Source organism: Zophobas morio, unplaced genomic scaffold (genome assembly GCF_036711695.1).
Source record: "Zophobas morio isolate AGI-343-1 ecotype UQ-CSIRO unplaced genomic scaffold, CSIRO_AGI_Zmor_V1 ptg000006l, whole genome shotgun sequence".
NCBI lineage: Eukaryota > Metazoa > Arthropoda > Insecta > Coleoptera > Tenebrionidae > Zophobas > Zophobas morio.
In genome coordinates, this window is record NW_026972111.1 from 3,771,696 (window position 1) to 3,787,880 (window position 16,185).

General features: G+C 31.5%; 3 protein-coding genes across 6 annotated transcripts in view; 2 read left to right on the plus strand and 1 right to left on the minus strand.

Moving 5' to 3' along the window:
- Window positions 1-7: 7 nt before the first annotated feature.
- Window positions 8-5,351, minus strand: LOC135123354 (large ribosomal subunit protein eL34-like). 2 transcript variants are annotated; one of them, XM_064047918.1, is made up of 3 exons: window positions 5,291-5,351; window positions 5,071-5,141; window positions 8-317 (listed from the first exon to the last, which is right to left on the minus strand). In XM_064047918.1, the coding sequence occupies exons 2-3, from the start codon at window positions 5,133-5,135 to the stop codon at window positions 35-37; spliced, it is 348 nt and encodes a 115-aa protein (XP_063903988.1). In that variant the 5' UTR covers window positions 5,136-5,141; window positions 5,291-5,351; the 3' UTR covers window positions 8-34. The 2 variants fall into 2 exon arrangements, with proteins under 2 accessions (XP_063903988.1, XP_063903989.1); XM_064047919.1 differs by having other exon boundaries at window positions 5,208-5,298.
- Window positions 5,328-6,491, plus strand: Vti1a (Vesicle transport through interaction with t-SNAREs 1a). Its single transcript, XM_064047917.1, has 4 exons — window positions 5,328-5,505; window positions 5,562-5,620; window positions 5,672-6,016; window positions 6,126-6,491. Exons 1-4 carry the CDS (start codon window positions 5,412-5,414, stop codon window positions 6,276-6,278), a joined length of 651 nt encoding a protein of 216 aa, XP_063903987.1. The 5' UTR covers window positions 5,328-5,411; the 3' UTR covers window positions 6,279-6,491.
- Window positions 6,492-14,869: 8,378 nt separating this feature from the next.
- The window catches only part of LOC135123356 (bone morphogenetic protein receptor type-1B), a 371,222-nt gene continuing 369,906 nt past the window's right edge, over window positions 14,870-16,185 (plus strand). The window contains exon 1 of one of the 3 annotated variants that reach the window (XM_064047920.1): window positions 14,870-15,043. In XM_064047920.1, the coding sequence (XP_063903990.1) occupies window positions 14,962-15,043 (82 nt within the window). In that variant the 5' untranslated portion in view covers window positions 14,870-14,961. The remainder of the gene's footprint in view (window positions 15,044-16,185) is intronic. The other 2 variants (XM_064047923.1, XM_064047924.1) reach the window with 2 other exon arrangements.

A 16,185-nucleotide genomic window follows, 5' to 3' on the forward strand; every position in this document is an offset into this window, starting at 1 on the left:
ACCTCTATACAAATTACACATTTATTAACTTGTCCTATTTCTTGGTTTTAACGGCCTGTTGGGCTTTCAAAACCTTAACGACGATCTTTTGTTCCTCGATGAGGAAAGCTCGGACGATCTTTTCTTTGACGCACTTGTGGCACAGGACGCCACCGTAAGCGCGCTTGACGGTCTTCTTGCGTCTGCAGAGGCGGGAACGCTCCTGAGGGCGCGCTGGAAGGATGCCCCTTAGTTTATCTTTGCATTGTCCGCACCTGGGGATCTTCTTGGGTTTCTTCAGGTATTGGTATACCAGTCTGCCGCCTGGAGTGCGAACACTGGAAAACGAGATTGTTAGTTATGGGAAACGATGCAGTGAAGAAATTGCGTGTGTTGAGGAGATTCAGACAAGTGAACGAAAAAGGTTGTCGTCACTGTGGTCAGGACTCTAGCCAGTACTCATCATTAAAAAAATAGAAACATGTTCTACAATAATACAGAACGTACAAGGTTCCGTCTGATCACTAACTGCCTTATTTACATAATAAAACAATAAAAAACCTTCTCAATATTCATAATGTTTAGTTGTCTAAATGGTAAATTGGAATATTATTTCTTATGACATCAACTAGTCTTGAAGTTGTTCTTGTTAAGAGATTTTGAATGTTGTCAATGCCTTGATTTCCTTAATAAATATTAACTTGTTGCTTCTATTTTAAAACAGCCGTTACTAGATTTAGTTCTCGATCTGGATCACCCGGATGTACTTATGCAGTAGATTATCAGAACAACAGATTTTTATCACAACGATTTATAACTATGCCACTTCATCACTTATTTTAAGGACAAATTTATCCGGTGAATTAAAAAAAACTTGTAAACTTTCGTAATATGATTAAGACTATTGGCTACATTTTCTTGTTAAACATTTATCTACAATTTATCTCTGAATGCTCAACACAGCACAAGATTGGACCTAAAACTAGAAATTTTGTAAAGAGTCAATCGAACCACAAAAACATAATAATAGAAACACTGAAGATCAACATTTTCGTATTCTACAAACTGCAGAACGTGAAATTAGATATTCGTCAAAATTATTCTACATATACGAGCATTTATAAATAATCTAATTAAATAACTTGTGTTTTAAAGAGAATTATTTTGTGCACGATATCCCATTACTGCCAGTCAAAATTTGAAATTAATATTGAAAATAATAATTCCATCTTTTTTCTTTATAAATAATATTATTTTTCCATAGCCGCAGCCAATTTTGTAGCTAAAAGTTTCACTCTTTCCTACAAACTCTTTTACCCTCTACTTTTTATAGGGTGTTTTTTTATCAAAATTAGTCTTATTTTAGCAGGTATTAGCCCCGCCCACCCTATTCTCAAATTAACGATTTTATTTCTGTTCATAAGTATAAAATTCACCTTTGATTCAGATACAATGAATCACTAAAATGAAGGCGAGGTAAATGGGCGGAGTTAAATATATGTTCTTCTTGTAAAGTGGCAAGAAACTAATAGAACCTGGGCTATTAAAAAGAGAAAAAAGAACGCTAATAGTTCTTTTTTTTTTGTTACATTATTTGCTATAAAAATGCATTTCTTATTTCAGAAGAAAAAAAACGGGTGGGTGGGCGGGGCGAACTTTAACTTTTTCTTACAAAGACTTTTATAAGCAAACAGTGGCCCGCCCACCCACCCCCTCTTCATTCCAGTGACTACTCTAAATATTGTTCAGTGTTATCTTGGCAAGTGATGCCCCGCCCACCCACCCTCTATTTTTAATAGGGTTATTTGCCAAAATTAGTCTTATTTTAGCAGGTACTAAGCCCGCTCACCCACCCTATTCTCATTTTAACGATTTTATTTCTGTTCATCAGTATAAAATTCACTTTAGATTCAGATACAATGAATCACTAAAATGAAGGCGAGGTTAATGGGCGGAGTTAAATATATGTTCTTCTTGTAAAGTGGCAAGAAACTAATAGAACCTGGGCTATTAAAAAGAGAAAAAAGAACGCTAATCGTTCTTTTTTTTTTGTTACATTATTTGCTATAAAAATGCATTTCTTATTTCAGAAGAAAAAAAAACGGGTGGGTGGGCGGGGCTAAGCTTAACTTTTTCTTACAAAGACTTTTATAAGCAAACAGTGGCCCCGCCCACCCACCCCCTCTTCATTCCAGTGACTACTCTAAATATTGTTAGGTGTTATCTTGGCAAGTGATCCCCGCCCGCCCACGCCCTATTTTTTTTTTGGGTGTAATTTACCAAAATCAGTCTTATTTTAGGAGATACTAGCCCCGCCCACCTGCCCTATTCTCATTTTAACGATTTTATTTCTGTTCATCAATATAAAATTCATCTTTCATTCTGATACAATGAATCACTAAAATGAAGGCGGGGTAAGTAGGCGGAGTTAATTATATGTTCTTCTGTAAAGTGACAAGAAACTAATAGAACCTGGGATGTTAAAAAGATCAAAAAGAACGCTAATCGTATTTTTTTCGTTACACTATTTGCTATAAAAATGCATTTCTTATTTCATAAGAAAAAAAAACGGGTGGGTGGGTGGGGCTAAGCTTAACTTTCTCTTAGAGAGTCTTTTAAAGGAAACAGTGACCCCGCCCACCCACCCCCTCTTCATTCCAGTGACTACTCTTAATATTGTTCAGTTTTATCTTGGCAAGTGATGCCCCACCCACCCACCCTCTATTTTTATAGGGTGTTATTTGCCAAAATCAGTGTTATTTAAGCAGGTACTAAAACCGCCCACCCACCCTGTTCTCATTTTAACGATTTTATTTCTGTCCATCAATATAAAATCCACCTTTCATTCAGATACAATGAATCACTCACTAAAATGAAGGCGGGGTAAGTGGGCGAAGTCAATTATATCTTCTACTGTAAAGTGGCAAGAAGCTAATAGAACCTAGGCTGATAAAAAGATCAAAAAGAATGCTAATGGTATATGTTTTTTGTTACACTATTTGCTATAAAAATGCATTTCTTATTTTCAGCAGAAAAAAAACGGGTGGGTGGGCGGGGCTAAGTTTAACTTTTTCTTACCGAGTCTTTTATTTAAGCAAGCAGCACCCCCGCCCAACCACCCCCTCTTCATTCCAGTGACAATTCTTAATATTGTTCAGTTTTAACTTGGCAGGTGATAGCCATTTAATAAGCAATTTAAAAAAAATTAAAAGCTTGAACAAATTTCTTGACAAAAACATTTTAAGAAATTCTATGAGGTGATGTCATCAGTTTTGTGGGAGATTAATCAATTAATTTAGTCAACATTCTAAAATAATCCCTAAATCACTGTTTCTAGATTTCGCACACCTTGATGAAGGTGACGAAAAGGCACGTTGTTAAGAAGGCTCTGAAGAACTCGGAAAAAAAATGGGTTAAAAAAATCCTCAACCAAATTTCGAATGTTTTAATGTGAACTTTATTAACAGTATAAAATTCCGATTAAAATTGTCAAAAATGGTAGATGTCAACAGTAAAAAGATGACGTGGATCGTATTCTAGCAAATTATTATTAAAATAATAATAACTAATTATTAACTGTCCATACAGTTCATTAACAATCAGAATTACCAACTTAATTCTTCAACTTTGAAGTTTAACATTTTCAAAAGTTTGGCAAAGTTTTTTTTCAAACCATTTTTTTCGAGTTTTCCAGAGCCTTCTTGACAACCTATCATCGAGTTTATACCTCACTCTTTATCACCCTGTATAATCTCAAAGATAAACCATCAAAACTTAATATTATTTTTCCATTTTACGTAATTTTTGCTGATTTAAAAAAATGGGTACCAAGTGAAATTGATTTTTGTTTCAGAAATTGAGAAATTTCAAAGTTTACTAAATTGTGATCATCTATTCATCAATAAATTGACATTTCAAATTCTAATAAGACAGAACAAAAAAAATTTAACCCGACATTTTTACTTCTCAAGCGTCAGCTACTAAGGAAATGTTATAATCAAGTCCATCAGGCGACTCCCTACTTTCATGTCTTCTCGACGTTTTATGACCCCAAGAGTACGAAAAAATGGGTCTCCTGTTTCCGTCTGTCTGTCGTATGTCAATTTTCATTACATAGTTGATCTCCGAAACTACTAGACCGTTTGTTGTCAAATTTTGTATGTATATTAGAAATGATTTTGAAAAGCCACCAAAATTTGTTATAGTTAAAATAAAATGAATCAGTTAACTTTAATTTTTGATAAAAACTTCTCACCAAAAAAATCTGATCTGACACCGTTCTGGGTGTAAGGGAAGTACTGTATAAATTCTTGAGATTAATTTTTTTAAGTTAGTTGACAGAGTTAACTTAAGCTTTGAACTGCTTCTGTATTTGAACTGGCTATTTCGAATCATTGAAATAAATTATTATGTTACAAAAATTACTAAAAAATAATATATTACAAATATTTGAAGAAGATTATTTTCAATGTTTAGAACTTAATTACATTTAAAGAATCTGTTTTATAAAATACAATCAAAAAATGATAACAGAGGAAACAATGATTTAAAAAAAAAACTCAAAAATAAAAAGCATTCACAATTTCGGCAAAAATTAAAAGAAGCTCTTTTTGGAACTTTGAAGAGTTGAACCTTCGGTCAGGTATCAAAATTTCATGTATATAATTAGGCAACCAACAATACACAACATCATGTATGATAAAACCAAATTTTATAAAACGTTAATTTTAAATTACTTTAATACGTCTAATAGCATTCTTATACTTATACAAACCACTAAAAATAATGAATAATGACTCTTATTAAAGTACTTCCAAGAGTACTTTAAATTCACATCTTTTATATGACCAGACTCACGCTTTACAACATATTCAAACTAAAATTAATTCGTTTGATTCTTTAATTACAACGAAAATGAGAAACCAAATACAATGGTTTTTATTTTGAAAGCGAATTCAAATGTTGGTTCACCACATGAACAGCAACATAACCTCAAAACAGTGTAACTCCTGGGAGCCTCATTTCCGAATTTTCCGCACCCATTTGGGCATTTTCGCACACACCACACAAAATAAATATCATTTTACTTACATGTGCCGCCTATTTGACTTGGTATTGTACGACAAACGTCGTCTAAACACTAGCCGCTGCACCATCTCGACCTACAACAAAAACACCCAATCAGCCCAAAATACCACCAACAATCAAAAATAGCAATAATAACAAACCACAAATCTCAATCTTCACGTTAAAAATACAACAAAATCAGCGGATGACCGCCGATGAAAAAATCACAAGAACCCACACTAACCTGTCAACTTTGACGTTCAGCAACGAAAGAACTGGCGCAGGCGTACCAACCCACAACACTCAGTCATCGCCATCTACGTCAAAAATGTCGAAATCAAATTTCTCCTGATAGAAATTCAGATATGGTTTCTCTATTCGAGAACTATGAACAGCAATATTCAGTGCTCACGGCTGATATTACGGCCCAGATCGGCCAGCTCGCCGCCTCCGCCACAAGTAAGCCCCCGACTTTTGACATGTCATCGTCGTTCAGTTGTTTTTTGTGTTCGCAGAGGACCGCCGCCAGCTCATCTCCAATATCGAGAAGCATGTCGAGGAGGCGCAGGAATTGGTAAGGTCTGGCGTGTTTTCAATCCGTGGTGGCTAATTGGGGTTAATTTAGCTCGAACAAATGGATTTGGAGGTTAGGGAGGTCGAATCTGCAAAAAGGCAGAGGTGCAGGACCAAGCTAGATTGCTACCGTGCTGAACTCAAGCGGCTGACGCTGGAGTACATCAAGGCTCGGTCGATAAAGCAGTTAAGTTATGACAGCGCGGAAGAATTGAATGATGTGAGGATGGCGTCGGACCAGAAGCAGAGATTGTTGGACAACTCGGAGAGGATAGAGAGGACGGGGAGGCAGCTGGAGGAGGGGTACAGAGTGGTGATCGAGACGCAGGAGATAGGGAATCAGGTCATGCAGAATTTGAATAACCAGAGGGAGACTATCAAGAGGACGCGATCTAGGGTATTTTTAATGATTTTTGTTTTGCTTATCAACGAATATAATATTTTTCGATGACGTGTTTTTGAAATTTGTGCCAGGTGCGCCATCTATCAGATATTATTTGTTTTAGTTACGGGAGACTGACGAGGAGTTGGGCCGTTCGTCCAGACTGATGGGTTCGATGATTATGAGGTCCATTCAACAAAAAATTATCTTGTTCATTGTTGGTGCCTGTTTTCTAATCGCCCTATGCTTAGGGCTGTACTTAGGCTTGAGCAAATAGATTTTACACTGTAGGTATTGTATATAGTTAAGCATAAACAGAAGTATTCTCTTGTGTCATATTATTTTATAGTTTCCAACTTATTTAACCGTTGTTATTTTATTTGTTATACATTCCTGTTATTTGTGATGTTCTTGTTCGCACTGATTTTAGCAATAGTGGATGATGAATACAATAATTAATTTATTTTAATAATACAGAAGTACAAAGCAATTTTTGTGGTTTCTATAAATTTTAAATAAAAGCACTACCCTCAATTTTTTCGAAATTTTAGAAATCCGTAAAGCTGTCAAAAATACAAATTAAATTGCGTAAATGAACAAACTTGTTTCAACAGTCCCATTTTGTCCTTAAATTCTCATTTTATATTAGTACCAATATCTGGTTTCTCGTAAGTTTCTGTTCCACCCTTCAGTTACAAAATTCTTTTCCGAATAATTTTGTAAGATATTTAATATGCAATTTATATTTTTCATGTTTAAGTTTTCATAGCTACCTACAACCAGTGATTATATACCGGGCATTTTTTTTAAAACTGAACATATCCCTATGTTCAGTTTTAAAACGACGTAGTCAATTGCAACTGTAATGCAACCAACATTACAACAACTCCATCGTTTAAAAAAGTAGAATCAAATAGAATGCTTTGAAATGTTTTCTAAAATGTCAAAACTGCTTGCACACAATGTATTCGACAGAAGAAAAAATTCAAATACTGCAATGGTACCAAGCTGGTAGTAGCATGCGAATTGTAAGGGATTTATTTTCCATACAGTACCCTACTAGGCCAATTCCGTCTCTCGCAACAATTTGGAACATAATTAAAAATTTTAATGCAAGAGGATGTGTCGTCAATAGCCATCATCAAAGAAATAGGAGATGTCACATTTTAACCGAAGAGATGAAATTAAACCTATTATGCTACGCTGAAGAGGAACCAATATCCACCATAACGCAAATGAGTAACTACTTCGGTATTTCCAGATTCTCAATTCGAAAAGTTTTGAAGGAATGTCGATTTAAACCATATAAATTTAGGAATCATCAATACCTCACTGAAGAGGATAAAATTAGGAGGACGGATTTTTGTGAATTGATGTTTAACTCACTGAACACTAATGAACACAACTTTTAGAAAACATTATGTTTACAGACGAGGCATCATTTAGTAGGAATGGCGAAGTTAATTCACAAAATTATCGGTTAGATTTTCTACAATTTTATTATTCAATGCTATTTATGCCAAAATGTTCTTATTACAGATACTGGGCCCGCACAAATCCTCATGTGCAAAATTTAATTCGCCATCAAGTACAAGAAAGACTAAATGTGTGGGCTGGCTTAATAAACAATAGGCTCATTGGACCATTTTTTATTGATGGCAATTTAAATGCAAATAAATTTCTTAGACTTTTAAGGAACCATATTATTCCTGAAATTGAACCACTAAATATTGAGAATATTTGGTTCCAGATGGATGGTGCACCAGCACATTCGTGTATGATGTATTTGGTGAACGTTGGATAGGGAGATTTGGTCCTGTAGCTTGGCCTGCACGATCACCAGATCTTTCGCCAAATGATTTTTTTCTCTGGGGACACCTACATAATACAATTTATAATCACGTAGAAATTCAAACAATTCAGGAGTTACAGGAACGAATAGTCAGAGCTTGCCAAGAGTTGAATCCAAATTTCGTACGAAATGCAGTGCAAGGATTCCATCACAGACTTGGTTATTGCTTGGAATAGGGAGGCGGTCATTTCGAATATTTGTTATAAAATTTAGTTTTTGTTTTATAAAATTTTTGTCGTATTTATGGTTTTGTTTATTGTTGAACATGTGCATAACACGCTGTAGTTTCGGTGAAAAAGCTCTGCTTTACTCAAACGATTTCTCGTGGTTATGCAACCAACAATGTTCCTGCATTGACAGCGTCGTTTTAAAACTGAACATAGGCCTATGTTCAGTTTTAAAAAAAATGCCCGGTATAGTCACTGCTACAACCCTTTGATACCTTACCAACCGCTACATGGCACCCGCTTTTCTAGAGGCATTTTACAACTTTATTCAACAGATGGCCCTGTTATAAGTTTATTCTTTATTTGTTCTTTGCATTCCACCTTTCATCAGGGTTTGGGACCTCTGGAAAGGAGAAACTTTCAATTTACATACTTAAATTTAGCGTAATTTTTTGTATCAACTAAGGTGATGATTTTTTTTTCTTATTGTAATTCTAATTTTATTGTTCTAATTCAAATGCCAAAGTAGTGTTGATTTTGTTGTTAAATTTTATACTTGGATTTTTACGGAAGAAGAATGTACAACGAATTTGTTGAAAATTGCAAAAACTGAAAATTTTGAAAATCCAAAAATCCCAAAATCGAGAAATTGAATATCAAAAATCGAAAAATTAAAAGTTCGAATTAAAAAAATATAAAACTGTAAAATTTAAGTGAAAAATTGCACAACTGGGAAATCAAAAAATTGAAAAAACAAAATCTGGAAAATCGAAAAATGAAAAATGGATGAATTAAAAATCGGGCCAAAAAAAATTAAACAAAAAATCGAAATTGAGAAATTGAAAATTGAAAAATTAATGGATTGAGAAGTTGAGAAAGTACAAAATTGTACATTTGAAAAATTCAAAAACTGGAAGAATGGACTGAGAAATTGAAAAATAATTAAATCAGAAAAAAAAATTAAACAAATTAAAAATTTGAACGATCGAATTGAGAAATTGAAAAATCTGAAAATTGAAAATGGAGAAACTGAAAAATCGGATAGCTGAAAAGTGTAAAAATTTGTGTACATCTTTGAAGAAAGAAACATTTGAAGAATCAAAAAATTTAAAATCGAAAAATTGAAAATTCAAAACATCGGATTAAGAAATTGACGAATTACAAAATTTTAAAAATCATCTGAAAAACTAGAAAATCGGGAAATTGACAAATCAGATGTCGAAAAATCGAGAAATTGAAATAAATCAAATACTAAAAAATTAAAAAATCGAAAAATTAAGAAATTAAAACTGAAAAATCGAAAAACTGTAAAATGGAAAAATAGAAAAATTAAAAATCTATAAAAATTTAAAATTCATAAAAATTGGAAGATCGGATATAGAAATTGAAAAACTACAAAATAGTAACATTAAAAAATTTAAAAATTGAAAAAAGTTTCTCAAAGATCAAATAACTGAAAAAACGGAAAGCTGAAAGATAGAAATATTTCAAATTCGTAAAAGTGAAGAAAGAATAACTGAAAAATCAAAAAATTAAAAATTGAAAACCTGGAATTCGAAATTCAAAAACTGAAAAATTGGACTGAGAAATTAAAAAATTACTAAATCGAAAAAAAATTAGAAAAATTGAAAAATTGAAAGATCGGATTGAGAAACTGAAAAATCTAAAAATTGAAAATGGAAACACTAAAAAATCGAATAGCTGAAAAGTGGAACAACTGAATTTGAAAAAAGAAAAATTGAAAAATCTAAAATTGAAAAATCTAAAATTGAAAAATTAAAAATTTGGACAACAAAACTAAACGAAAAATTGAAAAATTGAAAAATTCATAATTCAAAAAATTGAAAAATTGAAAGATCGGATTAAGAAATTGAAAAATCAAAAAATCGAAAAGTCGAATAGCTGAAAAATGGAAGAATTGCAAAATCCTAAATTTGAAAAAAAAAAAAACTGGAAACCCGAGAAACTCAAAAATCAGATGACGAAAAATCGAAACATTACAGAATCATTGTTAAATTACAAAATTTAAAAAATGGAAAATCCATAAACTGGAAAAAGGGTGACAAACTGAAAAATTAAAAAATTAAAAATCGAAAAACTGAAAAATTGAACTAAAAAATTGAAAAATTAATAAATCAAAAAAAAAACATTACAAAAATTGAAAAATTGAACTAAGAAATTGAAAAATTCCTAAATCAAAAAAAAATTAGAAAGCTTGAAAAATTGAAACATTGGATTGAGAAATTGAAAAATCTAAATATTGAAAATGGAGAAGTTAAAAAATCGACTACCTGAAAAATAGAAAAATATATTACATATTTGAAAAAAGAAAAACTGAAAAATCCAAATTTGAAAAATTAAAAATTTGGACATGAAAAACTAAACGAAAGATTTAAAAAACAAAAAATTTAAAATCGAAAAATTGGAAATTCAAAAAATTGAAAAATTAAAAGATGGGATTAAGAAATTGAAAAATTACAAAATTTTAAAACTACAAAATCAAAATTTGGAAAATCGATAAATTGGAAAAAGTCAATATGTGACAAAATAGAAAATCAAAAAATTAAAAATCGAAAAACTGCAAATTGAAAAATTGCAAGATTGGATTGAGAAATTGAAAAATCTAAAAATTGAAAATGGAGAAACTAAAAAATCGACCAGACATATGTATTTGAAAAAAGAAAAATTGAAAAATCCAAAATTGAAAAATTAAAAATTTGGACATGACAAACTAAACGAAGAATTTAAAAATCAAAAAATTTAAAATCGAAAAATTGAAAATTCAAAAAATTGAAGAATTAAAAGATCGCATTAAGAAATTGAAAAATTACAAAATTTTAAAATTACAAAATCAAAATTTAGAAAATCGATAAATTGGAAAAAGTCAACATGTGACAAACTGGAAAATCAAAAAATTAAAAATCGAAAAACTGCAAATTGAAAAATTGAAAAATTGAAAGATCGGATTGAGAAACTGAAAAATCTAAAAATTGAAAATTGAAACACTAAAAAATCGAATAGCTGAAATGTGGAAAAACTGAAAAAAGAAAATTTGAAAAATCTAAAATTGAAAAATTGAAAAATTAAAATATGTTAAATCGAGAAATTTATAATTCAAAAAATTGAAAAATTGAAAAATCGGATTAAGAAATTGAAAAATCAAAAAATCGAAAAGTCGAATGCTGAAAAATGGAATAATTGCAAAATTGTAAATTTGAAAAAAGAAAAACTGGAAAACCGAGAAACTCAAAAATCAGATGACGAAAAATTACAGAATCATTGTTAAATTACAGAATCTAAAAATTGGAAAATCCATAAACTGGAAAAAGAGTGACAAACTGAAACATTAAAAAATTAAAAATCGAAAAACTGGAAATTCGAAAAATTCAAAAACTGAAAAATTAAACTAAAGAATTGAAAAATTACTAAATCAAAAAAAAATTACAAAAATTGAAAAATTGAAAATGGAGAAACTAAAAAATCGACTAGCTGAAAATGGAAAAATTTATGTACATAGGAAGGAAAAAAAATTGAAAAATCCAAAAGTGAAAAATTAAAAATTTGGACATGAGAAACTAAACGAAAAATTGAAAAATCAAACAATTTAAAATCGAAAAATTGAAAAGTAAAAGATCGAATTAAGAAATTGAAAAATTACAAAATTTTAAAATTACAAAATCAAAATTTGGAAAATCGATAAATTGGAAAAAAAAACGTGACAAACTGAAAAATCAAAAAATTAAAAATGGAAAAACTGGAAATTCCAAAAATCCAAAAACTGAAAAATTGGACTAAAAAATTATAAAATACTAATCGAAAAAAAATTAGAAAATTTGAAAAAATTGGATTGAGAAATTGTAAATTTGAAAAATGACGGAATTGTAAAATCACAAAATCAAAATTTGGAAAATCGATACATTGGAAAAAGTCAACATGTGAAAAACTGAAAAATCAAAAAATTAAAAATCGAAAAACTGCAAATTGAAAAATTGAAAAATTGAAAGATCGGGTTGAGGAACTGAAAAATTTAAAAATGGAAAATAGACACTAAAAAATCGAATAGCTGAAAAGTGGAAAAATTTAATTTGAAAAAAGAAAAATTGAAAAATTGAAAATTCAAAAAATTGAAAAATTGAAAGATTGGATTAAGAAATTAAAAAATCAAAAAATTGAAAAGTCGAATAGCTGATAAATGAAAAAAGTGAAAAATCGTAAATTTGAAAAAAGAAAAACTGGAAAATTGAGAAACTGAAAAATCAGATGACGAAAAATGGAAAAATTACAGAATCATTGTTAAATTACAAAATCTAAAAATTGGAAAATCGATAAACTGGAAAAGTGTGACAAATTAAAACATCAAAAAATTAAAAATCGAAAAACTGGAAATTCGAAAAATTCATAAACAGAAAAATTTAACTAGGAAGTTGAAAAATTACTAAATCGAAAAAAATTAGAAAATTTGAAAAATTGAAAGATTGGTTTGAGAATTGAAAAATTTAAAAATTGAAAATGGAGAAACTAAAAAATCGACTAGCTGAAAAATGGAAAAATTTATGTACATATTGAAAAAAGAAAAATTGAAAAATTAAAAATTTGGACGAAAAATTGAAAAATAAAAAAATTCAAAATCGACAAATTGAAAATTCAAAAAATTGAAAAATTCAAAGATCGGATTAAGAAATTGAAAAATTACAAAATTTTAAAATCACAAAATCCAAATTTGCAAAATCGATAAATTGGAAAAAGTCAACATGTGACAAACTGAAAATCAAAAAATTAAAAATGGAAAAACTGGGAATTCGAAAAATTCAAAAACTGAAAAATTGGAGTAAGAAATTGAAAAATTACTAAATCGAAAAAAAAAATTAGAAAAACTGAAAGATTGGATTAAGAAATTGAAAAATGTAGCTCTGAAGATGATATCTTAGTAAAAGTATCCTTATATGAGGCATCGACTTATCTCTCTCAACGTTTTAAATCTATTGCAAATATTTATATTGTAGGTACTCATTTACCATTTTAGCAATATATAAAAACATCTGATTATTTAAATTTTTAATTATAACTTTTGAAACCTTATGAATATCTATTAAATTTATTGGTAAATTAACGGATCGATGAATAATTCGAAATAAAAACTCATGTGTATTGTGAGTTGCAGAATAGCATTCCCAATTTAAGCACAGTATAGAGATCATTGATGGAGCATAATTGCAAAATCGATATTTCCTTATAAAAATTTTCCATTTTAAACGTGTTTTAAGTTTCATGTTGTGAAAAGAAGTCTACACATATTAAAACAAAAAGGCAGAATCGACGCCCGCCCACCCACCCTGTCCCAATTGTGATGATCTTTTTTTATTCGCCGTGAACCAAGGGGGCAGAGCTTAACTGCAAAATACTTATTCCTTTATAAGAAATTATTGGCAAAAAATCTCTCTGAATTAATAAATGAATGCCTCCAAATATCTACTTAGCTGTATTGTGGGTTGCAGACATGTAATACCTATTTAAAATCGTCTAAAAATTGAGAATTAATAATTACTAAAAACTCTACAATTAGTAAAAAGTCATTTACAAAAAAGGTACACAAGCTTTGTAATATATTTTTGCGTGAATTTTATCTACCTATCATCAGTCTGAAGAAATGTATCTAAAATTTTGAATAGTGTCACCAGAGGAACCGACGAATACCAAAAACCGACAGGTGTGACATCAGCGACATTTAAACGATTCTGACCCCTATCGAGAGTTCATAGTATTTACTCGAGACAATGACCACTAAGGTGGGCATAAATGTAGGTGTTTTAATCACTAGAATTAGCAGAAATCATTGATAGTCAACTTCCTGTTTCACCTACAACGAAGTATCCAAAATTAATGTATACCTATTTCACGCTACATGTTTCAGATACAGGTCACTTAACTATTAATTTAGATCTTTTGTTATTTATGGTATTGAGAAATCTAAGTTATGAGAAAATTCTGACATTTATGCATAAAAGATCATTACAAAGCCGGAGAAAAGCATTATAAACCCATAAGGTAGGACAGGTTTGTGTAGTCCGACTTACCAATTATTGTTTTGAGTAGATAACATAGATTGCAAAATATAAAAAAATTCTTGAGTGATTAAAAAAAAAGTGACATTTTGGTGATAAAACCAAATATTGCAACAATGCGTTTCTATTGTGAAATGTAAACAACTTCTGTTATCACTTTTATGCGACCGCTTATTAGCATTTGTAAATATTTGTCTTTTCCAAATATTATTGTGATTATCAGCAGCTTCACTGACGATTACATAATGGTGACAAGGTGCTAAAAATATAAGTTCCTAAAAATTTTCAGTTTATTATTATCTAGAAGAGAACAATACAAAAAGAATCAGTAAATAAAAGAATCTCATATAGGTTTCAATAAACATGATTCTTCCGACACAAAGAAAATAAACTGGTCCATAGAGCAATAGAAACATCCGAGGCATGGTGCTCATTCTACACACATAATATATTTATCAAGAAAAATCAATATTTAGTCAATGTTTAATAATTTATTGTAGCTATATTTTAACAAACATTTCCAGACCGCAGACATACAGTCTGCTCCCGCGTTTATTTTTATCTCAACCCATCTGATCCTTATCACACTTATCTGCCTACATCTACACACAAAACCTCATCCACGTACTCATCAAGATAACTAAACGCCACTTAACCTGCAATCCCTTGCAAACACCGCCACTTTATTTACTTTCCACTCATTCCCACCCTCAACAATTCAAAATTCAAACCTTCCCGCTCATCAACTTCCCGCCCTCCCGCTAGATGTCGCCACCGCCTCGACAAAAACATCAAGTCGCCATCAGTGCTCGAATGTAGTGGATTGTGTCGTAATTGTGCAAGGATTTGTGCCTTTGTGGATGCATTTGTGGGCTTAAAATGGCCGGTTCTCGCGAATCGGGGGTGCAAATCGTCACTATCCCAGGCAGCAACGCGTCGGCGGCGAGTTTCGTGCAGACATGTAAGTCCATTATTGGTTATGTTCATGGCCTTCTGGTATGCGTCACTGCGATCTTAAATCCCAGCCAGCTGTGCCAGTGTTTATGATCTGCGATTCATTCATAAATCGGCGACGGATCGCCGCTCGGCGGCGGCGATCTTGCATCATCCGCGGTATCGATTCGCGATTTGGGGAGCAGGAGGAATCCCGGAGACGGAGGCAAGGTCGCCGGGATCGGGGGCGGCGGTCGGGGGTGGAAGCGAGAGCTGTCAATGCGGGCTTTGACAGGAGGTTGACGGATGACAGGTGATGGCGGGCCGTGACAGCGGATGCCAGAGGCGTGGTGTGCGTCGGGGCCAGATGACCCGGTGACTTTGAACCTCGTTGACGTTGTTTCCTTGTTGCTTAACCTTGTTTTGGTTTTGTGCGGTTGGTAGGAGTGGGAGGGTTGACGTGAGGGGTGGGATTGTGTGTACGCTAAGTTAGAAAAGTTTGGAATCGAACATTAATAAATCGCCGAGATTGTATGCAGAATGTGCAATCTGTCACTTTTTTGAGGTTACTTAAAGACAGATTTACACCAAACAATTTGGATTTTTTTTTTTTAAGAAATAGAAAAAGTATGACGGAATTTGTGGAGTTCAGTGTGTTAGATTTAGGAAAGTCACAATTATTATTAACATTAATAATTATGACTTCGATAACAGTACGTTGTATTAAGTTACCTAATTTCCGCATTTATTCTGCTACATTGTCACTCGTTTCATTAAATAAAGGTTTTCCAGTCACACATTGTTTATGGTTTGAAATCATTCTATGGGTTTTTTGATCTAAATTTTATGTTAAAAATTGTCTATTTTTCGTTTATCGAACAGATGGAGTTAGATGGTTTCACGTGATCTTTTAAAGTCCAAGTATTATAGGTCATGTGTATATAAATCAATAATTTTTTCTTTGTTATTTCAAAAATAAGGAATGTAAAATATCTCTAAAGATATTTGGAAACAGAGTTAATCACTTTTATGTCATTAGTCCCTGGTCAATCTTCAGCTGCCGGTTATTGAGCTTAATTCCCATAAAAGTACCCGAGAAATTTGTTTATTCGAGGTAGGTTTCCAGAACCATATTTATATATGTATTTTGTTAGAAAGATTAAATACTTA